Source organism: Pristis pectinata, chromosome 23 (genome assembly GCF_009764475.1).
Source record: "Pristis pectinata isolate sPriPec2 chromosome 23, sPriPec2.1.pri, whole genome shotgun sequence".
In the NCBI taxonomy this organism is placed as follows: Eukaryota; Metazoa; Chordata; class Chondrichthyes; order Rhinopristiformes; family Pristidae; genus Pristis; species Pristis pectinata.
This window is the reverse complement of record NC_067427.1, coordinates 33,250,712-33,276,053: the sequence shown is the minus strand read 5'-3', so window position 1 is coordinate 33,276,053 and position 25,342 is coordinate 33,250,712. Positions and strand designations below refer to the sequence as shown.

At 43.6% G+C, this 25,342-nt stretch overlaps 1 protein-coding gene across 1 annotated transcript in view; it reads left to right on the top strand.

Moving 5' to 3' along the window:
- Positions 1-25,342, top strand: part of cacna1ba (calcium channel, voltage-dependent, N type, alpha 1B subunit, a) — a 645,315-nt gene that overhangs the window by 468,190 nt on the left and 151,783 nt on the right. Inside the window, 8 exon segments of the mRNA XM_052037346.1 lie at positions 2,041-2,244; positions 5,474-5,586; positions 5,675-5,787; positions 12,418-12,549; positions 13,110-13,182; positions 17,513-17,630; positions 19,176-19,243; positions 22,324-22,430. Of these exon segments, the coding sequence (XP_051893306.1) occupies positions 2,041-2,244; positions 5,474-5,586; positions 5,675-5,787; positions 12,418-12,549; positions 13,110-13,182; positions 17,513-17,630; positions 19,176-19,243; positions 22,324-22,430 (928 nt within the window).

The following is a 25,342-nucleotide window of genomic DNA, read 5'->3' as shown; positions in this document are numbered from 1 at the left end:
GTGGTCACGGTGTTAACCAAGCTTGCTTTGTGAACACATCTTGAAGTTCTGAAGGAAATATTTGAAAAGCAAAGGTTCCAGCTCAGCAACAAAAGTTCAATTTTGAACAAAATTAGATATTCAAGGCACTATGTTCCCAGAACAAGCAATTTAAAATTGCTGTGAGAATGATTACTTTTGACATATAGCAGGGGAATTAGTAATCAGTTCACCTGGATCTTGTTTACCAGGTGCTTGTGAAATGTTTTGAAATGGTTACTGTTCTATTTAAGTTATGTATGTTAAAACTCACACCCATGATATAAAGAAAAGCACAAAAGAGTTAGATTGCATAGAGCTGGCTTTGGAGCATCAGTCAAAGTCAAAGTGAAGTTTATTGTTACATGCACAAGTACACGTGTGCACAGGTGCAATGAAAAACGGCAGCATCACAGGCACATAGCATCATATAAGCAGCATTCACATGAAAAATATAAATTAAACATAAATTGTACACAATTTTTACAAAAATCACAATTAGAATTAAAAAAAACAAAGGCTGTTTTAGTGCAAAGTGATCTGAGTGGTTATAGTTACTATGCTGCGGTGGTGATGAGGTGGCCGACAGGTAAAATAAGAGGCACATGGAGAGTGAGGTCCTGGGTTCAGATGCGCACTGGGCCCCTCAGTCTCAGCTCGGCTTTGTGTCACATGGAAGCAGTCTCCCCGACAGAGTGGAGAGGAGATCAGAGTAATTAGAAGCCAACATTTCCCTGACTGTGGATGTCTGGTGCCAATCTCCTGCAAGGGCACTTCTGCCACTCCCGTCAGAGGTCCTGCTACTTGTCCAGAAGTGACTTACAATGCTGGTGAAAGGCAAAGGTAGAGACCGATTTCAGATCAAGATAGGAAAGGGATGGCATCTTTCTTTATGAACTTCATCTTGCTCAGATTTTTGGATAATCTCATTGGAGTGTGGCATGTTTTTTAAACCTGGCATCACCAAGCATTTCAGGCTTAGCTGTAACCAGACAGGAGCAAGCAAAGGAACCAGGATAGGCAAGATTCAGCCCTTCAGGTCTGTTCCACAGGAATGCTCAATACTGATTACAACAGCAATTTGCTCAAAGAAACTGTTGAGGCTGGTGGTGAATTAAACGTTTCTTCACGGAGACTGGCAGATGTTTTTGTTGTTGGGCAAGGCATTAATAGCTATGATAAGAGATGGGTAGTTGGAGTATGGTACAGATCTAATTGAAGTGTGCAATGGGCTGGAGGATCTGAACAGCCTATTCTTGTCCCTGTGCCTGCAGGTCTCAGAAGTAAATGCACATATCAATGGGAGACCTGTTCCCCTGTTCCAGTTATGTATAAGGATGAGGCTGGGAACTTAGTGCCAATCGATCGTAGGTTATGAGCTGCATTGCGCTGTTTATTTGTGCTCACTCTGAACTCTCCCAAAGCTTATATCACCTAAGATCCTAAGAGTTTTCTACTCACCCAGTCCTTCAGCCAGATTCAACCTCTGCTCCCTATATCAAGCAGTATGCTTGATTACTTCCACCCCTCCCCCCAGCCCTGATCAACTGCCCTCCTCAATAACTCCCCTCCTCCCCACAAACTAGTATCACCGGGAACATTGCTTCCTGAAGGGGCTGTGATTGTTTACCTGTACACGTACCTGGGACCTTTGATTGTACTACCAGCCGGGTAATTAAAGAGACATTTGTGCAAATTGGTGCTGTCATGAACAATTAACTGACAGCAGTTTGTTCAAAAGAGACGGAAGGCATATCTATGCTCATTTAAAAAGCACAAGAAGAGATTTCAAATAAGCAGTCACAAATGAGTTTACAAAAAAAAGTTCATGGCCAATACCCTCTCACTGTTCTGTATTCCAGTAAATCTTAAGGGCATATTCAGCTTTAACGTAAAGTTAAACCTTTGGACATAACATGCTCTTGGAACAAATGCTTCTGTAGAATATCATCTCATTTGATTTGAAATGTATGAATACTGTGTAGACATACTGAATGTTACTTCAATTTCTCTCGCTTCCAGGATTCACTCGGCCCAGCCTGAAAAGCGTTAAGAATGAGAGATCCTCGTATTTTCGAAGGAAAGAGAAGCGGTTTCGATTCTTCATTAGGCGCATGGTGAAATCACAGAGCTTTTATTGGATTGTCCTCTGTGTGGTGGGACTTAACACTCTCTGTGTTGCAATTGTCCATTACGACCAGCCACTGTGGCTCACTGAGGCACTATGTAAGTGTGTGCAAAGCTGATTTTCATTTTAGTTTAAAATATTTGGAAGAGATATATTCATAGATCCTGATGAAAACTGATAAACTCAATAAGACATTATCTTTGTGCGTAAAGAAGAATTCCATTTACTTGGGTAAAGGATAATTTATTCAGAGTTACAAATAAAATTATTTAGCAGATGTTTGCTGGTCTTCTCCTGGGATGTAGAAAGCATGTCACAGAATACTTCTTCTTTTGGGAGAGTTTTTGTCATGGTTTTTGATCCTCTTCCACTTGTCAATGCTGATCTGATTAAGATTAAACTGCAATGTGTTACTTACAGAACCGATTTGCAAAGTTTAAATCCTGCCGATATAGGAGAGGAACAAAGGACTGCAGATTGCTGGAATCTAGATGAAAAACACGATGATGCTGGAGGAACTCAGCAGGCCAGGCAGCGTCTGTGGAGAAAAGCAGGTGGTCAATGTTTCAGGTCAGGGCCCTTCTTCGGGACACCTTCTTCAGGTCCTGACCCGAAACCTTGACCGCTTGCTTTTCTCCATGGATGCTGCCTGGCCTGCTGAGTTCCTCCAGCATCATCGTGTTTTTCTTCTGCCAATATAGGACATGGTTTTGTGAACATACTCAGTGCTTGCATTAGTCATGATAATTTTTTTAAACTGGGAACTTTGAACGTAATGAGGTTCAACATAAATGTAAAAACATAGAAAAAATCTTTGCAAGACTGCAGATTTCTCAATTATTGTAAAGAATACACAAAATAGAACTAAACCAGAATGACAAGGAGCTTATGCTCCACATTGGGACCTCTGACATCTGTGGGATGGTTCCCATGAATGGACAGGATCAGACTTGATTATGGTAGCTTCCTGATCTGGTCAGCTGCTGATACTCATGACCAAGGCTTGTAACCTGGCTGTTTGAGTGAGGCAACAGGGTAGATAATACTCCAATTATATCCCAATGTAAGGCAGAGGTTAATGCACCAGCGTTGTCTAATTACTTGGTTGCTTTACCTTCAGAAATGTATTTTGGATGTTTGTGTTGTCAAGTGCTTGATCCATTTTGCAATTCTAAATGCTCACCACTTTTATTTTGTACTATCTGTATTGTTGAAGGAAATGGAAAGCAGGGCTAAAGCATCATCCTTTGTTTCAGTTCCACTCAGGAACCCTCTCTCAATTATTTTCCGGTACATTGACGACTACATTGGTGTTGCTTCCTGCACCTATTCAGAACTTGAAAGTTTCATCACTTTTGCTGCCAATTTCCATCCAGCACTCACCTTCACGTAGGTGAACTCTGAATAGGGGAGAGGGGACAGGCTGATCACTGACATCCATAACAATCCCACAGCCTCCCACAGCTACCCTGACTATACTTCCTCCTATTCTGCATCCTTGTAAGGACCCCATTTCATTCCCACTCACGGTTCTCTGATGCATTTGCCCCGATGATGAGACATTCCGCAAGGTGCCTCAGAACTGCCTTTCCCCTTCCTGAGTCGTGCCTTGCCCTCTACCTTGGTGGACAGGCCCCTTGAACACAACTCATCAATGTCCCACACCTCTACTCTCACCCCCTTGGACAGAGGAAGACCAGAGCTGCCCCCAGTCCTCACCTTCCACTCCATGCTCTGCATTCAGTGGATCATCCTCCACAGTTTCCACCACCAGACACATCCCCCTTCCCTTTCAGCCTTTTGAAGGGACCCTTTGTTTCATGACTCACCGGTCCCTCTTCCATCCCCAGCCACCCCTCCCTGTGGAACTTTCCCATGCCACGGTAGCAGGTTTAACACTTGTTCTCTCTCCTCTTCCCTCCCCACCATCCAGGGAGCCAAACAGTGTTTCCAGGTGAAGCAGCGATCCAGGTGAACTTCTTCCAATCTAGTGCACTGCATGCAGTGTTCACAGCGTGGTCTCCTCGACATTGGAAAATTCAAACGCAGATTGGGTGACTGCTTTGCAGAACACCTGAGCTCAGTCCACAGGAGAGACCCGGAGCTTCCAGTTCCCTGCCACTTTAATTGACCATCCCACTCACTCTCTCTGGACTGTCTGTGGCCTCCTGAACTGTTACAATGAGACCCAACACAAACTTGAGGAACAGCACCTTATCCTCCTTCTGGGCACGTTGTAGCATTCCGAGTTCAGTATTGAATTCTCCGATTTCCAATAACCTGTTTTCTCTGCCTGTAAAAGAACCGCCCACCTTTGCTGTGAGTTTTTGCCTATGAAATTGTCTCAGTTTAGTTTTTCAATTTATTTCAATGTTTCCCCTCTCCATAAGCACTCCCTGACCTGCTATTTGCAACATGCCACGTTTCTTTGTCACTCCCTAGCTGCCTCATTAACAACTCATTCCCATAGCAACCCTGGCTTCAACCCACCACAGACGCACCCTTTGTTTTATCCTCAACTCCACCAACTTCTCTGCGACTTAGAACGATCTTTCTTCTCACTTCCTTTCTCAGTCTTTCAGTATCCTGAGGCACGTACCTTTGGGCCACGTCACTTATCCACTTTGAGTTCTGGCAATCTTTTCAGTACCAATTTCTTTCCAGCAATTATCTCTAAAAATCACTGAAATTTGATATGAAATATTAATTTGCTAATTCTGCTCACTTAATCTGCCAGAATTAGACTCTTTGTATCTTCATTCCCAAGTGCTACATTTTTCCTTTGAACTATTTATATGATTTATCTGTCAGTGGAAGAGCCTTACATTTGTCTTTTATATTTGCTACTGATCTTTCTTTTATATCAGAATCAATTTTAGTCCTTCTGTCCTCCCTCCACCGTTCCCAAATACTTAATGTCTTTCCTTTGAAGTCTTTTAGTGTTGTTCTCTGAATTAATACAATGATAATTTAAAACTAACAAAAAGATTGATTCTTTCTGTGGAAGATGATCAGAGCTTGAGATACTTAAAGCACAATCTGTTGCATCAATTCAGGGCATGGCAGATAAACAGATGAAACACTGGAAAACCTGGACAATGTGGAAAGAGTGGGAATTGGGATTGGCTAGGACTGCTGTGGCAGAAAGATGGCACAGACGTAGTGTGCAGAATGTGTACATGTGATGATGTCAGGTTGTGTGGTTCCATTGAGTTGAAATCCTGTGTGCGTTAACCCGGTCACCCTTTGCATAAGGAAACTGTTTCTCTCACAGGGTTGACAACTTGCAAATTTTGCCCTGATGATTTTAACATATTTCTGTTTCAGATTTTGCTGAGTTTGTTTTCCTTGGCCTTTTTCTGACTGAAATGTCCTTGAAGATGTATGGTTTGGGCCCACGAAACTACTTCCATTCCTCATTCAACTGTTTTGATTTTGGGGTAAGATTGATTTTGTGTGATTGCAGGCAGCCAACGAAATGATTAGTGTTTGTCGCTCACTAACTGAAGGCATGTTGTATTTTTTCAGGTGATAGTTGGTAGTATTTTTGAAGTCATCTGGGCGGCTGTCAAACCAGGTACCTCGTTTGGTATAAGTGTTCTCAGAGCACTTAGATTACTCAGAATCTTCAAAGTAACCAAGTAAGGAGAATCTTATTGTTGTAAATTTTCCTTTCACATTTTTTTAAACTTTAGTTTGCAATAGAAGTTCAGTCTGTGATAGGCAATGCCACTAACTCTTTGTTAAACCTGCAGCCCCACGTAACCTCAATGACCTTAATACAGTTGGTTTTAACCTGCCCCAGGTTTACTTTAACCTGCCATTTTTTTCTTAAAAATTTGGAACTGTTTAGATTTTATTTCCATCTGAAAATATTCATCTGGTATTGTAATTGTTCCAATGGGTGTCAGCATGTCCTGATATTGATATTTCTGGTTGACTCAGGTCAGTGGTCTCATTGTCTCATGGTTGCAAACACCGAGTTATAAAAAGATCAATGTGCTTAAACATACCATGTGCATTGTTAACTCTCTAACTACAAATTATCCTCACTACTTGAATAGACTCCTTCGACAGCACCTTCCAAACCCACAACCTCTACCAGCTGGAAGGACAAGGGCAGTAAAAGCCCGGGGACCACCACCTCCGAGCCACACACCATCCTGACTTGAAAATATATCACCATTCCTTCACTGTCACTGGGCCAAAATCCTGGAGCTCCCTCCCTAACAGCGTTGTGGGTGTACCCAACCTCAAGGACTGCAGCGGATGAAAAAGGCAGCTCACCACCACCATCTCAAGGGCAATGAAATGCTGGCTCAGCCTGTGAATAAAAAATTCTCAGAATAAAAGCTGAGGGTCATAGTGAGAGAAGGATATGTGATCAATCAAATATGATAGATCCCAAGTCCATCGATGATTTTCTAATGTCCCAGTTCATCTGTAATTCCTGCAATGCATGGAACCCATGGACTCCTCCATTCAAGGAGGCCATTTGGCCCATTGTACCTGTGTTGGCTCTTGGATCGAACTGTCTCATTATTCCTGCAACTGTACCACAATCGCTAATAACATCTCTGACATTAAGAAATACTTTTCTTACCAGTTTTCCATGTGGAACATAAATTGAACAATAATGCTATCTCTCCAGCCCTCAGCCGAGCTCATCGATATATGTTGATCCAGTTCCCTTTTAATAGACCTTGAATCAACTCATATTTCTGGGACTCAGTACCACCTGTCCAATGTGCTGCGGGATTCAGAAGTCTTCTGCTTGGCGTTAACTTAGTTCTGATAATGTCACATCAGTAACAACATTTTAATTACCAATACTATAAAAATGTTCTTAATATAGTATTACCCTTCACTGGCATTCTTACAGAGGGACAGTCTGCACAAGACGACTCCACTGGATCTACTTTATCTGCAGCAAAGTTGCAGTTGGGCAGTTTGTATCGCAGTAGGTCTTTGCCCTTGGTCCTGTGCACAACGGGCACGGACGCACATTGTTCACGGCCAAGCACACTCACCTCAAAGGGCGAACAACGCTCGTCTTATAGCATTTGTACAAAATATTACCAGGCCCACAGATGGCACCAGCCCTAAATGTTGCAGCAGTCTTACCTGGAGGGTTAAGATCTACTTCTGTGTCAGCCAATGCCCAAGCCTACTGGTTTGCTGCTGGGGAATCCAATGCACCCATCTTCATGGAATGTTGCGTTCTCTTTCATTGCTACTGACTGACCCCATTGCCACGTCGACATCCTCTAGAACGCCCAACCTGATTGTATCTCCGATCCCACCAAACCTTGCCCTAACTGATCAACCTTCCTCCCCTGAGAATCTCCCCAGCTTCAGCTTCCCAGATCCTCTCCTTCACCCACTCCCATTGCCTTACTTCTCTCCCCAAACAGTCGTTCTCCGCACCTGGAACCTGTCTCTGTCCCACCATACTCCCCCCACAGCCACCCAGCCTTCTCCACCACTGCCACCCTGTCTGGTATGCTCCCTTCCCCACCCAGGTCTTAGCCCAACCCCACCAATCGTCTCTCAGGGTGGCACAGTGTGGGTGCTGGTAACCTGATGAAAATATGAGGAGAGTAAGTTTCAGGGAAAACTAGTGGGGGAATGGGATTGCCTTGTAAACTGACATAGATTTGAGGGGTTGAATGGCCTCCAATGTCATATGGAAATATGAAAAGATGCCACACAGTGCATATAATTCCTGGTGTCCTGGACATTATGAGCACTGAAACATTGGGACAGAGTGCCTCATTGCATAACTGGCATGGATCCCTTCAAGTTGAGACGCCAGATCAACACACTCTCTTACAGTTTAATGAGGCATCATTAGCTTAATGAGTTCAGCACAACGTCGTAGGCCAAAGGTACTGTTCTTACACTGTGCTACTTACTCTCTGTTCTATGTTCTATATAATGGGCCCCAGTGTCACAAGTCACTGAGTTCTTCTGATGGTTTTATGTAAAAGGATTCTCTATTACATACTCCTGAAATTGATTGTCTACAAACATCATAGTGTATTTAGATTTCCAGAAATCATTTGATAAGTGACGCACCAAAGGTTATTGCAAAAGACAGAAGCCTGTGGTGTGACATGTTGGTGAAGTTAGAAGATTGCCTGGCTAACAGAGAAGACATAAGCAGTCTTTTTCTAGTTGGCAAGGTGTAATGTGTGGTCTGCCACAGGGTTGAGGGGGGAGGCCTCAGTCTTACAACTTGAAAGAAGGCACAGAAGGTTTCTTTATTAGTCACATGTACACTGAAACACACAGTGAAATGCATTTTTTTTTGCGTAGAGTGTTCTGGGGGCAGCCCGCAAGTGTCGCCACGTTTCCGGCGCCAACATAGCATGCCCACAACTTCCTGAGCCGTACGACTTTGGAATGTGCGAGGAAGCCGGAGCACCCGGGGGAAGCCCACGCAGTCACAGGGAGAACGTACAAACTCCTTGCAGACAGCGGCGAGAATTGAACCTGGATCACTAGCGCTGTAATAGCGTCACGCTAACCGCTTGTGCTTAACTTGTGGATGAACAGGGATTAGCAGGAAATGAAATATGAAGAGGACATGAGGCTGCAGAGGGGTATAGATAGGATAAAGAGTGGGCAAAGATCTGGCAACTTGAGTTTAATGGGAAAAATTATGAATGTGTCCATTTAGGTAGGAAAAATAAAAAGAAAGAAGTATGTTACAGAACTGACGAGAGATTGTTGAGAATCATAGAGCAGTACAGCACAGAAACAGGCCCTTCGGCCCATCTAGTCCATGCCGGCCTGATCTTCGGCCTAGTCCCATCTACCTGCACCCTGATCATGATTCTCTAAACCCCTCCCATCCATGTACCTATCCAAACTTCTCTTAAACGTTACAATTGAACCCGCATCCACTACTTCTGCCGGCAGCTCGTTCCACACTCGCACCACCCTCTGAGTGAAGTAGCTCCCCCTCAGGTTCCCCTTAATTATTTCACCTTTCACCCTAAACCTATGTCCTCTAGTTCTAGTCTCACCCAACCTGAGGCGGGAAAAGCCTAAGGTTGGGTGAGACCAGAACCATTCATATGACTATCTAACAGTCTCTTCAACACCACTGTCCCATCTGCCTCCACCACCTCCCCGGCAGCCAGTTCCAGGCACCCACCACCCTCTGCATAAAAAAACTTGCCCCACACAACTCCTTTCAAATTTCCCCCTCTCACTTTAAATGCATGTTCTCTAGTACTTGACATTTCTACCTGAGGAGAAAGGTTCTGACTGTCTACCCTGTCTCTGCCTCTCATAATTTTAGAAACGTATATCAGGGATCTGAAAATGTTGAGGGATCTGTGTGTCCCACTGAATGATTCACTAAAGGCTGGTATCAGAATCAAATTTATTCTCACTGACATATGACGTGAAATTTGTTGTTCTGCGGTAGCAGTACAGTGCAACGACATGAAAATCTATAAATTACAAAATAAATAAATACTGCAAAAAAAAGGAATAATGAGGCAGTGTTCATGGACCGTTCAGAAATCTGATAGCGGAGGGGAAGAAGCTGAATTCCTGAATCGTTCCTGAATCGTTGAGTGTGGGTCTTCAGGCTCCTGTACCTCCTCCCCGATGGCAGTAACGAGAAGAGGGCATGTCCCGGATGGTGAGGGTCCTCAGTGATGGATGCCGCCTTCTTGAGGCACCGCCTCTTGAAGATGTCCTCGATGATGGGGAGGGTTGTGCCCGTGATGGAGCTGACTGAGTCTACAACCCTCTGCAGCCTCTTGTGATCCTGTGCATTGGACCCTCCATACTAAGTGGTGATGTAACCAGTCAGAATGCTCTCCACCGTACAGCTGTAGAAATTTGCAAGGGTCTTTGGTGATATACCAAATCTCCTCAAACTCCTAACAAAGTTGAGCTGCTGACATGCCTTCTTCATGAGTGGTATATGAATAATTAGGAAAGCTTAACAGGATGCTGCCGTTTATTGCAAAGGGAATTGATTCCAGGGGTAGAGTGGTTATGCTTTAGTTACATGGGGCATTGATGATACATTTCTGGAGTCGACTGACTTAAGGAAGAATGTTAGTACATTGGAAGCAGTTCAGGGAATGTTTATGAGATACTTATAACAGGCAGGTTGAACAGGTTAGGCTTAAATCTGCTTGAGTGGAGCAGAGTGAGAGGTGACTAGATTGAAGCATTTAAGATGCTGAGGTTTCTGACAGGGAACGTTTGGTCTTATGAACCATTCAAACCAGAGCAACCATTTAAAAATGTGAAGTTTTTGTCTTGGCTGGTCTTTGGAAATCTCTTAACAAGATAAGATCTTTATTAGTCACATGTCCATTGAAACACACAGTTAAATACACCTTTTGCGTAGAGTGTTCTGGGGGCAGCCTGCAAGTGTCGCCACGCTTCCGGCGCCAACATAGCACGCCCACAACTTCCTAACCCGTACGTCTTTGGAATGTGGGAGGAAACCGGAGCACCCGGAGGAAACCCACGCAGATACGGGGAGAATGTACAAACTCCTTAAAGACAGCGGCCGGAATTGAACCTGGCTCACTGGTGCTGTAAAGCGTTACGCTAACCACTACACTACCGTGTTGGAAGCAAAGTCTTTTAAGTATTTTGAAGGCAGAGTTGGTAAAGTTCTTGACAAGCAAAGGGTGAAAGGTTACTAAAGGTAGATGGACATGTGGAGTTGGGGCTACAGTTAGATCACCGTTGAATGTGGATCAGTCTCCAGGAGCTGAGTGGACGACAATTGTTTGGTTGTTAAATTGTATGTTTAACAACAGAATTTCTAGACATTAGAACTGTAATATACTACAGTGTTAAAAGCAGCTTATTCTGCCTGTGTGAACTCTGTGAACAAGCGATCCAATTAAGTCCACAGCCTGGCAACTTTCCTTGCATATTTCCTCTGCATATATTACGACATATTGAAAGCTGGCATTTTTTGTAACTGTTAGTGGTTTATTATTCAGTTACTTCGATGCCAATATGAGAAGTGTTTTTCTTGTTATTAGAATTTAAGCCTCACCACAGCTCTGCAGCAATCACTTGTTCCCAACCCCCTCCAATTATGAATCGATGAGCCACTCTTTTTCATGCATTGAACATCTTTTTAAAGTGAATTGTAAAGCCAACCTTACTTGTGTGAAATCTCCATAATTAGTTCCTCAAAATAAAATGGCCAAACACCTGTTATTTCAGCAAGTAGTTTACACATATCAATGTGAATGATCTCAGTCAGTTCCAAAGATGTCACTCCCGGTAATGAACACTCAACATTCTAATGTCATCAATGTTCATCCAGTAATTCACTTTAAAACAGGTTCAGTTTCATAGAGCTGTTTCTGCCAACTCCAAAAGGATTCCATCACTCGAGATGTATTCCCCTCCCTTCCCTTTCAACGTTTTGTATGGATCATTCCCTTCACAACTCCCTGGTCCGCACTTCCCTTCCCACCTACGTCTCCCCATGAAACCACAGGAGGTGCAACCTCTTCCATTCCCAACATCTGGCAACCCAAATATTTTTCCAGCTGAAGCAGAAATTCACATGCACTTCTTCCAGTCAAATGTACTAATCTAATTGGTGTTGACATTGGGTGATCACTTTGTGCAGCACGTGTGGTCAGTCCATAGTAGTGACCCTGAGCTTCTGCTGCCTGCCACTATAATACTGTTTCCCAGTCCTACCCTGTCTGTGGCCTCCTGCACTGTTACAACGAGGCCCAACACAAACTTTCGACATAACACCTTGTCTCCTGCCTGGGTTCGATGCAGCCTGCAGGACTCCATGTTCAGTTCTCCAACCAAAATAACTTGTTCTTTCTTTCTGTTTGTATCAGAACTGGCCATTTTTGCCTGCCATCCCATTTTCTGCCAGTTACATAGTCTGACCTGCTGGACTTGTCCCAGTATAGACCAGACTAAACACATTAGTTACACAAACAAGGGAGCTTAGCTGCCCTTAATTCACTCCCCCACCTCCTCTGCTACTTAGCCTAACTTCTTTTCTCTCTTTCTCAGTACCAGTGAAGGGTCCCAGACCTGAAATGTTACCTGTTTCTCTTCCCATTGATGCTGCCTGACCTGCTGAGTTTTTCCAGCATTTTCTGGTTACATTTCAATCTTACAAAGATTGATAAGTATGGAGTAGCTTGCATACCTTCATTTTGGATTTGCATACCAGATGAGATAGGAAAAGAATGTTGTTCTTGTGGTTACTTTGGTAAACCAATCAGTCTATGTTTTTAAAGGTACTGGAACTCATTGCGCAACCTGGTGGTGTCTCTGCTGAATTCAATGAAGTCCATTATCAGCTTGCTGTTCCTGCTCTTCCTGTTCATTGTGGTCTTTGCCTTACTCGGAATGCAGCTCTTCGGGGGACAGTAAGTTACCCTCTGGTGAATTTGAACCGTTTTTTGGTTACGTCTTATTGCTGAACTAAATTAAAGGTACAGTTTGAGGAGGAAAAAGAAAGGTTTTCCAAAATAGAGAAAAAAATCCAAGGTGAAATGATTTCTTACATAAAACCACAATTTGGGTATGTCACATAATTACAATGTTGGTCATTATTAAATAATTACAATAGTTTGGCAAGGTTTAATGGTTGAGTAACTTCAGATGGTGGGTTCCTTTAACTATGCTCAGTGCAACCCACACTGACACCTCTTGTTTGCGGGTGCATTCTAAAAATCCACAACACATAGTTTCACAGTGTGGAACAACACTCAGTCCATCCAGGGTTCCCAGTTTGCCTGCCTGGTCTACTCCCCACAGCCACGGGACATTGTGAAACACTTTGCAAGTTTTGTCTGAGAGTCTTTGTACCAAGCCATGTTTTTTTTCAGTGTTTGTCCCTTTGATATTGCTGCCCTGCTCTTGGGACTTACAGAGCTATCTGCAGTGCAACAGGGGCTAAATTGCATGTGGTTTTATTCATCTCCAGGTTTAATTTTGAAGATGGAACCCCTCCAACAAACTTTGACACATTTCCGGCTGCAATTCTCACTGTGTTCCAGGTAAAAATAATATAAAGTTTTTAATGACTGAAATTCTTTTTATAATTATTTTTGCTTTTTAATCACACCTCCTTTTTTACATTTGATGGCAGAATGTAATGAACATTAGCACTGAGTAACATTGACCACAAAGCATTTGGTGCTTCATTTGTTTTCTGGGTCTTTCACCCTCAATAGTGCACCATGAAAATGAAAGTAAATGCATGCAACAGCTGGGTGTACAACATTCAGAAGATCAAGCACAGGGCTAATAATTCAATAAGACATCTCCTGATCCTAATGGCTGGCTTGTGGTTACAGCCATAATATGGACTGAGGAAAGGATCACCTTCAAAGGTTCCTCTACAAAGGCTTGTGTGTGCAGTGAACCAGAGAGCGTGTGTAGCTTGCTCAACCACGTCAGTCATCTCCCGAGGAGGGAGGTAGTTATTAAATGTAGGCATTGGTTACACATTTAATCCCCACTCCTGAATGTCCTTGAGAAGGTAGAGGTGAGGCACTGCCTTGAAACAGTGGGAAGGATTCTCCGGATCGAGACCAAGGGCCAGTGAAGGAATGGTGAGAGATTTCCAAGTCAGGATGATGCATCATTTGGTGGGGAACCTGCAGGTCTTGTCCTCCGTGTTGGGAGGGGCTGTTTGGTTAGGACATGCTGTTAAAGCAGCCTTGGTAGGTGATAATGGGAAGTTCTACATGGTATACACTGTTGCCACAGTGGGCCAAAATGGAGAGATTAACTGTTTAGTTTGGCGTATGAGATGCAATAAGGTGGGCTGGATGGTGTGGAGTTTCTTAATGTTTTTGCTTCATTCATCTAGGCGAGTGGAACGCAAGCCATTATGGGCCTGACTTGTGCTCTCTAGATGGTAGGAAGGCTCTTGGGAGTCACTGCAGATAACCAACTCAGATCTGCTGCTGATTTTGTGTGGCCAGTTCTGTTCGGTTTCCAGTCAATGATGACCCTCAGGATGTTGAAAGTGGGAGACTTGGTGGTGGTATTGCCGTAGGTCAAAGGAATGGGATTGGACCCTTGCTTGTTGGAGATCTTCATTGCCTGGCAAATGGGTTTTTCTTTCCACGCAACAGCCCACATTCTAATATTGTTGCATGCGTGGGTAGACTTCTGAGGAACTGTGAACACATCAGCAAACGGTCCTTCTTATGATCAAGAGATGATCATTGATGAAGTTGATAAAAATGTTTGAGCCTAGCCCAAGGGCGGAAGTGATTGCCCTTCAAAACCCCCATGTTCTTTCCTTGTGCTCAATGTGACTTCAGCCAATTGAAGACTTCCCCTTTGATTTCCACTCACTTCACGCCACACTGGATCAACTGCTGGCAACTGTGCTCATTCCCTATTCACCTCTGCAATTCAGCCCTTTGGTTCAAATTTTTGCCAAAGATATGATGGTGTCTGAAGCCCAGCAGTGGATCATATTGTCAGTGTTACCTTTCACCATTCTGCCGATGTTTGAGAGGAAGCTGACAGGGCAGTAATTAATTGAAGTTGTCCATTGTGGCCATTCTGAGCTCCCAGTTCCATTCCATTTCAATTCCCCTTCTCCTTCCCACGCCGACCTGTCCATCCTTTGCCTTCTCCGCTGCCAGGGTGAGCCCAACGCAAACTAAAGGAACAACACCTCGCATTCTCCCTGGATAGTCTACTACCCAATGGTATGAACACTGAGTTTTCCAGTTTCAGGTAGGCTTTGTGCTCCTGCTTACCACCCTCCTCACTGTCTCCACCTTCACCCTCCCCTCCTCCAACCTGGCTCCACCTGCCTTTTTTGTGTCTGCCTCCATCTATCGTGCGCCTGCTTCTCTGTCCCAGCCCCACCCCTCCCCTGCGCCTCTTTATACTGGCTACCTTCCCTCTCCACTCTTAGTCCTGATACAGGGTTTCAACCTGAAGCGTCGACAATTCCCGTCGCTCCACAGACGCTGCTCAACCCGCTGAGTTCGTCCAGCAGATTGTTTGTTGCTCCAGATTCCAGCATCTGCAGTCTCTTGTGTCTCCATTGAATTTGTTGGCATTACGTACATGGCAATTTTCCAGTTTGTGAGATAGATGCCTGTGATGTAACTGCACTGGAACAACGTGGCTGGAGGTGAGACTAGTTCAGGAGTGCAGGTCTTCAGAACAACAGTGTGTTTGATGAATGGTCCTACTGCCTTTGCCTGCAGTGTTTCCCACGTACAAGGTGTGATACAGCAACTCACCGTTGTTTACCAGTGCTCAGTTTGGGTTTCCCCAGCACCCCTCGATCCAGCTGTTTCTTGTATCAGTGGGTCGAACTGGCTGAAGATTGGCTTCTGCAATGGTGGGGCATCAGAAGGTGGTGGTTCGTCCACTCAAAACCTCTGATTGGAGACACTTCAGCCTTGTGCTCGAAGAAGAATATTACAAGACGAGAAAGGTTTCAGCCAGGGCCTGATGAAGCAGCACCCTTGCCTCTGGAATGCAGCAATGGAATCCTGTACAAAGACAAACATAGGTTACAAGATAGTTGAAGATAATCGTTGTGAGATATTAGGACGTGATTTAATGCAGTTTACCGGATCGTGATCAGCTGTGATGTATGACGTAGTGAGGAACAGCATTATTAAAATGATTATTGACAAGTTAAGCAATGATCGGAAACCTATATTTTGCAATGAGCCATCACATGTTATGCTGGATACCTTCTCAGGTGTATTTTAACCAGCCAGGTGTAGTTTAACCAGCTACTCCTGTAAAATCCAACAATCTGAGCTCACCTTTCTCTGGGACGCCTTTCACAAGAGTCAAAGATCACAGCAGAGAATGTGCTCTCAGTGAGGGATCAGGCAGGATCCAGCAATGGGATAAACTAAGTGGGAATTGCCTGTGTTTAATGTTCAAACACATCGTCAATGCCTGGATATCCGTTGGATATGGATGTATTGCCATTGCCTGTGTTTAGTATTCAGAGATAAGAGAGATAAGATTTCTTTATTAGTCACATATACATTGAAACACACAGTAAAATGCATCTGTGTGTAGAGTGTTCTGGGGGCAGCCCGCAAGTGTCGCCACGCTTCCGGTGCTAACATAACATGTCCACAACTTCCTAACCCGTATGTCTTTGGAATGTGGGAGGAAACCAGAGCACCCGGAGGAAACCCACGCAGACACGGGGAGAACGTACAAACTCCTCACAGACAGCTGTGGGAATTGAACCCAGCTTGCTGGCGCAGTAATAACGCTACGCTAACCGCTACACTACTGTGCCTGCCTCACATAATCACATGAGATGCTTCTCCTCTTGAAAAAGCAGGTGGTCTGAACAAGTGGTGAAACAGGACAGAATGTATGAATAAGCAGTGAACAATGCCACAGAGGGAAATATGCATTTCTTCACCCTGTTCAAAAAATGAAATAATAAAGGCTCCACTGCTTTCTATTGGTAGACTGGGATTGCAAATGGTCATGTGGGGTTTCCTAGAAGCGGGGTGGATACAGAACTCTGATTACATTTCAGTGTGTTTCCTTTTCCATTGAAGTCAGTGTATGTTGCCTTTATATTGTCTAGATGAACAACCCTTCCCCCCCTCCCACCCCACCTCCCTCCCTTGGACCCCACCCGAGGATCACATTTGCAACCACTCCAGGCCTGGGGTGCCAGCCAGCTTTGTGTCGGACCCAGACTGCGGACGGATCTCTGCATCCGACCATCCTACACGAGAGTGTGGGCTTGGGGCACAGAGGCAGCTCACATGGTCCATGCTTCAAGGTGCCTCAGGCCTGGGGGAGCAACAGGGACATCCAGCCTGGTCTCCAGTGGTGTTGTGCTGTTAACAGTAGTCTGTTCCTTTCTCTATGGTCCCGGACGCAACGTTCAGAGAAACCACCATCTCAGACTAAGTCCTGCTTCTTTGCTCCTTACAAGGGAGCACTTTCAAAATGAGTTGTGCTAACCATCATAGAACTGATAATTATATTGGCAATACAGCAATACATCCATATCCAACGGATATCCGGGCATTGACGATGTGTTTGAATAGTAAACACAGGCAATTCCCACTTAGTTTATCCCATTGCTGGATCCTGCCTGTTCCCTCACTGAGAGCACAGTGTGACCCTGAGGCTGCATCCGAACTTGTTTCCAATAATACAAAATACAAATTAAAACATTAACATTCCAAAAGTGGAGATTTTAGTTTTTAAATATGTCCATGTGGGTTATCTGCACTTAATCTTGAGAATACATTTCTAAGTAACAAAATCTTTAGAATCATTGGAACTTTCAATCAATATGATGATGAGTGCAATTAATTGATGGATTTTATTTGTTAATTGTTAATTCCGCAGATCCTGACAGGAGAAGATTGGAATGCGGTTATGTATTTTGGAATTGAATCACAAGGAGGAGTGAAAAAGGGAATGTTTTCATCTGTTTATTTTATTATCTTGACACTATTTGGTAACTGTATCCTTTAACTTGTGGTCAGTACTCTGAGCAAAGTGAAATGGGCTTTGCTGTTTCAACAATGTTATGACCAATCCCCATCCTCGTCCAATCCCCACACCTCTTGACTCCCCCAGTGCTCAAAAATCAATTGTATTAAATTCCAGTTGATCACAGCTTTATCTTTAGTTACATGTTGGCTTCTACCACTGTGGAGGATTTCTAATCCTCAGTTCACTGAATGGCATAAATCTCCAGGGTAACAGTTACTGAGGGTACGGCAGTGGATGCTGTCGACACGGGCTGGTCCAGAAGATTAAGTCACATGGTATCCATGGTGAATTAGTAAATTAGATCCAAAATTGGTTTGGTCATAGAAGGCAGAGGGCAGTGGGAGAAGGGTATTTTTCTGACTGGAGGTTGTAACAAGTGATGTTCCACAAGGATCAGTATTGGGACCTCTGCTGTTTATAATATAGATAAATGATTTGGATGGAAATGTATGTGCTCTGATTGCAAACGACATGAAATTGGTGTAGTTGTGGATACTGAGGAAGGTTGTCAAAGAATACATCAGGATATAGCTCAGTTGGAAATTTGGGCAGAGAAATGGCAGATGCAGTTTAATCTGGACAAGTGTGAGGTGTTGCATTTTGGGAGGTTAAGTGCAAGAGGAAAGTATACAGTAAATGGCAGGACAGTTAACAACACTGATGTACAGAGGGATCTTGGGATGCAAATTCATAGCTCCCTGAAAGTGGCAACACAAGTGTATAGGGTGGTAAAGAAGGCATACAGTATGCTTACCTTCATCACTCAGGGCATTGAATATAAAAGTTGGGAATTCATGTTGCAGCTGTATTAAACTTTGGTTCGACCACATTTGGAGTATTGTGTGCAGTTCTGGTCACCACACTATAGGAAGGATGTGGACACTTTGGAGAAGGTGCAAAAGAGGTTCATGAGAATGTTGCCTTGATTGGAGGGTATTAAATGTCAGGAGAGATTAGACAAATTCGGATTGATTCTCTGGAGTGTCAGAGGCTGAGGGGCAACCTGATGGACAGGGTAGATAGTCAGGGTCTTTTTCCCAGGATGGAAATCTGAAATACTAGAGGGCATAGGTTTAGGGTGAGAGGGGGAGAGTTCAAAGGAGATGTCAAGGTTCTTAAGCAGAGAATGGTAGGTACCTGAAACTTGCTGCCAGGGGAGATGGTGGAAGCAGATGCTATAGCAATGTTTATGTGTCATTTAGACAGGCACATGAACAGGCAGGGAATGGAGCGAGATGGACCATGTGCAAGCAGATGGAATTAGTTTAGATTAGCTTCATGGTTGGTGCAGACATGGTGGGTTCCTGTGCTGTACTGATGTCAAATCTGAGCTAAGAAGGATATTCATCTCTAAAATCCTGGATACATTTGTTAACCTACTCCCTCTCCCACCAAATTATGAAATGTGTGCATATGAGATAACAAATGAGCAAGAGAGAGGAATGTGTTATGAACCGCTTTGCTATTCTTTGACCTTAAAGCAAATGTATTTCCTTAGCTCCATTGTGAACAGACACCCTTCTCAATGTCTTCTTGGCCATTGCTGTTGACAACCTGGCAAATGCACAAGAACTAACAAAGGTTGGCACACAAGTCATTCTCTTCTTTGTAAAACGAGCAATAAATATTCAGAGACACAGTCCAGGTGCTTGTGGTTCTCACCGTGTGTGCTACTTATATTGGAAAGCAAAAGAGTATTTTACGCTATTAAGGAACACATTACTTTTATTGAAGAACAGTATGCTTTAAATGTGAAAAAAGCTTATTATACTTAACAAATCACACAGGATTATTTATTCTTATTGAAACTTCCTTGACACAATTGAATTGTAGGTGACAGCCATTAAATCGAAAATCAGCGTATCTTTAAAATGGTGAGAGATGGAAAGATGTTGGGGTTCCAGAAGTCCTTGTACACAAATTACAGCAAGTTAGCATCCAGGGATGGGAAGTGATTAAGAAGGCAAAAAGTGTGGTTGAGTGTAAGAGTAAAGACAGTTTATTGCAATTCTGTCAGGCCCTGGTGAAATCACACCTGGAATATTATGTTCTATTACACTATATTTTTGTCTTCTCCATTAAAGAAACAAAACGTGATATTTACTAATAGTGTTAGATTTATTCCTGGGCTGGTCTAATCATCAGAGCGGAGAGATTAAGCACATTGGACATGTTTCAGAAGGATGAGAGGTGATCTCAATGAAACATACAAAATCCTTCAGCAACTTGAAGGGATGGATGCAGAGATGATGTTTCCTGGAGTATCTAGAACCAGGAGTCTTAAAATAAGGGGTCACTAGTACAGACAGCAGAGGAAATAGCTTCACCCAGGAGATAGTGAATGTTTGGAAATCCCTACCCAGAGGGCTGTTGTGCCTCAGGGGCTGAATGTATTGAGGAAGGGAGGATGGTCTGTAGATTTTGGATATTAAGTAAGGCTCTCCGAGTAGCAAGGGAAATGATGCAGAAGCCGATTTTATTGAACACTAGAGCAGGTTTGAGAGATCAAGTGGCCAACTCCTCCCAGCTCTCCGATTCTTATATCCTTTAATGCGAGTTGTTCACATTTCCAACCAAAACATGACAAATTAATGAGTTGCCACTGCAGAAACCAGACAATGAAGGCAATGGTAGTGTTCCAGGATAACTTCTTTACAAACATGTTCCAAAAAGAGTAATAGGCATCCATCGCAAGATTCAGGAGCTTCCAGATCAACAAGAGGGGATATTGATGAAAGTGAGTTGGTGTTACACACAGCTAGCAGCTATTTCTGTTGCAGCACCAGCCCAGAGTTGGGAAAGTCCTGTCAGCTGTGTTTTGAACATTCTCCTCCTGCCTGGGTCCAGGTAACACTTGCTTCTGACACGCGATTTGTTCAAAAGCGAGTGGTCTAGCCACAAACTGCAGGGAAGACAAGGGAACCTAAAGTTCAGGGAATGGATAATATGAATTGAATCATTAAACAGGGAGCCAATAGCATTAAATATTTCCAGCATTAATTAGTATTCAGGGAAAGTGCAGATATTTCAAAATTTGATTGAGAACATTTTTCACTAGTTCAGCATGGCTGGGATGTTGAGCACAGGTGAGCACAGTTTCAATGAACTTGGTACAAAAAAAGTTCTTGCATCAACCTTGAATGTCTCCACGTAACTTTGGGAGCTTGTCTGCAGTGTATTGGCACAGAAGCAATTATCATTTCCTCAGTAAATCACAGAAGAGCCACGGGTGATATATGGACGATTATAATAATTAGACATGAATTTTATTTATTAAGTTTTGTGACGTCGCCATTGCTGGCAACACCTGCACTAATTGACCATTTTTAATTGCTTTTGAGGTGGAGGTGGTGAGCTGCCTTCTAGAACTGCTGTGATCCTTCTGTTGGAGGTTCTCCAACAGTGCTGGTGGGGAAGGATTTGATCTGGCAAAATATTTCTAAGTCAGGATGATGTGTGATTTGGAGGGGAACCTGTAGTTGGTGGAGTTCCCACATGCCTGAAGCCTTTGTTCCTTTTGGTGACAGAGGTCATGGTTTGGGAGCTGCTGTGGGAGTAGTCCAGGCAAGAAGGAATGAACGTTGAGTGTGGTAGATGGAGTGCCAGTTAAGTAAGCTGCTTTGTCCTGGATGTTACTGAGCCTCCTAAGTGTTGCTGGGACTCCACTCATCCACGGGGAGCATTCCATTAAGCTCCTGAGTTGTGTCTTTGAATTGCGGGAGTGATTTGAGTTGTCGGGAGGTCAGTCACTCAGCACAGGACGCCCAGCTGCTGACCAGTATTCATGCACCTCATCCAGCTGAGTTTCTGGTCAGTGGTGACCCCAGGATGCTAATAGTGGGGTATCAGTAATGGTAATAACACTGAATCTGAAGGGTGGTTGATTAGACTTGCCCTTGTTGGAGATGACCATTGCCATGCACTTGTGTGGATCCACTTTTCAGCCCATGTCTGAACACTGTCTGGCTGCGTGTGGGCTTGGGCTGCCTCAATTACCGAGGAATGAGGTAGCTTGGCCCAGCCGGGTTTTTCAAGGACTCATTCCGCGGGTCATCGTCTCATTAAAGTCAGTGCTGCTCACAGAAACCTGTGTTTCTTTTGACATGACGGAGAGCAAGAACTCTTGGCACTGGACAGGTATCCCCCACAAAATGTGTTGCCTCCTGGAGGCAGGATTTACCTATGTTATAGACATAGGGCACAGCAAGAGGTAACTTGCAGCATCATGTCAATGTCAGCTGTCTGAGAGGCTGCGTTATGACATCCAGAACCCCCCTCTTTTTACGTAACTCTGCCACTTTCTTCCTTACTAAGCCATTTGGAAGATTTTTTTTAAATCTACCTCTTTGCACAACACATTATACAAAACTAAAACATCCATCCTCATTGATGATTTTTTTTATGCTAAATATCAGAACTGTATCTTCTAGTTAAAGGATTCCTGCAAACAGAAACAGCTTCAGCAGGTCTATCAAAACTTTATAACCTTTAGCAACACTCTTCACAGACGTGTTAAGGAAGGGAGATCAGTATCATTCCAGCATTCATGCTCTGAAAGCTCAGCATGTTCTTCAGCAACGTGGCAATGCCAGTCGAAAGAAGGTTGGCAGGCTCTGAGTGAGGCAGAATGTATTTTAGTCTTCTATTGTTTCCCTCTTCAGGATGAAGAAGAGATGGAAGAAGCCAATATCCAGAAAAATACCATCCAAAAGGCAATGGAGGTCGCGGATGTCAGCCCAATATCTGCAACAAATCTCTCCATAGCAGCGTAAGTTCAGGGTACTTGCAACAGTACTCTGCCTGGAAGCTGGTCATATGTGTCATTACACTTCACACTTTGCTCTTTGCTGAGACATTGAAGCCATTAGTATTTCAATCTATTTTATTTTATATCATATTTTAAGTTCAAATATTTCAAGAAAGTTGGGCCATGAAATACCTGGTGCCAGTGAGTTATCAATAACTCCCTTTGGATTAGTCCCAGGAATCAGCATCCCTGGGCTAAAAACAGAAAAGGTGGACAAACACCTCAGATCTTAATAACTCCTGCTGGAAGCCTGCATGTTGGCTGAAGGCAAGATCAGGATGAAAGGGTTGTCTTCCAGAATTTTATTGCCCAAGCACATACCTGAAGATTGTTGACTTGGGAGAACTTCCAGTAGGCTGTCAGTGACTGTGGAACCATGTCAGGGTGAGTACTGATTCCCTGCAATCTTCCAAAGGGTTTAGTAGGAGAATTTGAACTAGAAGGATAAGGAATGAGAGCATCTCATGAGCAACAGCAGACTCCTGGGGCCTGCCATAAGGAGTTAAAAACATAGAACATGGAACAGTACAGCACAGAAATAGGCCGTTTGGCCCACCATGTTGTGCCAAACTAAATAAGCTAGTAACTAAAAGCCAACTAAACTAGTCCCTTCTGCCTACACAATAGATAGATATTTATTTATTAGTCACATGTACATCAAAACACACAGTGAAATGCATCTTTTTGCGTTACTGAAAATGTGCTGGGGACAGCTTGCAAGTGTTGCCACGCTTCTGGCGCAAACATAGCACGCCCACAGCTCTTAACCCGTACGTCTTTGGAATGTGGGAGGAAACCGGAGCACCCGGAGGAAACCCACGCAGACACGGGGAGAACGTACAAACTCCATGGACAGTGGCCGGAATTGAACCCTGGTCACTCGCGCTGTAATAGCGTTACGCTAACCGCTACACTACCGTGCCGCCGTGTCCACATCCCTCCATTCTCTGCACATGGATGTGCCTATCTAAGAGCCTCTTAAACACCTCTATCGTATCTGCCTCCACCACCACCCGTGGAAGCATATTCCAGGCACCCACCACTCTCTGTGTAAAAAACCTGCCCCGCACATCTCCTCTGAACTTACCCCCTCTCACCTTAAATGCATGCCCTCTAGTATTAGGCATTTCGGCCCTGGGAAAAAGATACTGGCTGTCTATTCTATATATGCCCCTCATAATCTTATAAACCCCTGTCAGGTCTCCCCTCAGCCACCATTGCTCCAGAGAAAACAACCCAAGTTTGTCCAACCTCTCCTTATAGCACCTGCCCTCTAATCCAGGCAGCATCCTGGTAAACCTGAGTTGGAGAGGATGTCTCCAGATCTTCTCATGAAGTGGTCTTACGTTTTTCTTTTAACCCTCCCAGGAGACTGTGTTATGAGGATGAAGGTGGGTCAATATTATGTGTATGTGTGGATTGGACCCAATGGTCTTTCTTCAGCCTAGCCATAGATTTGTCTGCTCTTCAAAGTGATCACCACCTTCAGAGAGCAGAAACTGGTACAGGGATATGGAGCTGGGGTCAATGAAAAAAGATCCATCATTGAAGGTCTGATTTTTCTATTTATTCATTTATTTTTGTTTTAATTTACAACTGACAGAGATACTGCTATTCAGTCAATTGTGCTACAATGCAATTAGAACCAAAGGTATTGATTACCGCTGCACACATAGAGAATTCATCTACATGGTAAACACATTTTCTGTTTGCTTCACCTGTTTCTCTGCATTAATTTGAATGGAAAACTGTTTCATTTGATTGTGTTTCTTTCTGTTCAGTTTTTTATTGCTTTAATTTGTACAGAGGTGAGTTGATATAATCAGCCCCAGAACCCACCCCTCCTTTCCTCAAACAGTGGTATTTTGATTCATACCTCTTGTGTTCCCAGGCTGGTTTACTTAGATCTACAACAACACACAGCAGTGAAAGCAAGAAGTGAAGAGAAGTTGCAGGGCAGATAATCAAACTCTAATTGTTGAGTTTCTTCGGCATTTTGTCTGTTGCTTGATAATCATTTTTTTATCACTGCTTTGTGAGAAGGTTGGGAGATTTAGCAAATGTGATGGAGCATTGATTCGATATTTCTATTTCTGAATGGTCTGCTGTTCCTTGGAATAATGGCCTCAATATTTCTTCCCGAACATTAATCAGCACTAGCATCGTTTTTGCTGGGATGGAGCAAATTTTACTGAGCACGTTGGCAAGTGTATCAGGCAATCTGTGTGTAGCCTTGCCTTCTGCATGTCATGTTTCCAAGTGACCCATGCAGGTTATTAAAACTGGTCAGTGAGCGGCTAGAGGAATAGTTACCACTGTTAATATAATTGGCAGCAAAGTAAAACTTAGGACAATTAGTTCATCCATTTCATTTCTTCCCCAACTAGATGGCAGAAGTTGGAAAACATAACATTGAAAACCATTTAAATTATTCTGTGAACTAAAAGTGATCCAAATATTGAGCTTTGCAGACTTCCCCACTGATGGGAGCTTTGCAAGTCTCACTCCTGACCAACTCCTCCCCCCCAATCCTTCACCCCCAGAACACTGAGCTCTGGTTTAGTTGGCTCTTCATTTGTTGAGCGTTTCCACTTCCTGCCTTTGCTTTGTGTGTAATCATAAATCAGCTTGATTCAGCTCCCTTTGCTTCTCCTGCCTTGTGTCTTAAAATTGGTAAGCAGATATTATACAAGTAAATGACAAATTTGCTCTTTCCCACTAACAGTGTGATAGAGCCCAGTCATTCTCGGCTGTGCCATTGCATGTTTTGATATATTTTTGTCAGTAATCTGCCTAACTCTGTTTCAGATTGTGACTTCAGGAATGATTTTTACAAAGTGACACTTGCTCAGTTTATTTCCTTTACTGAAGGC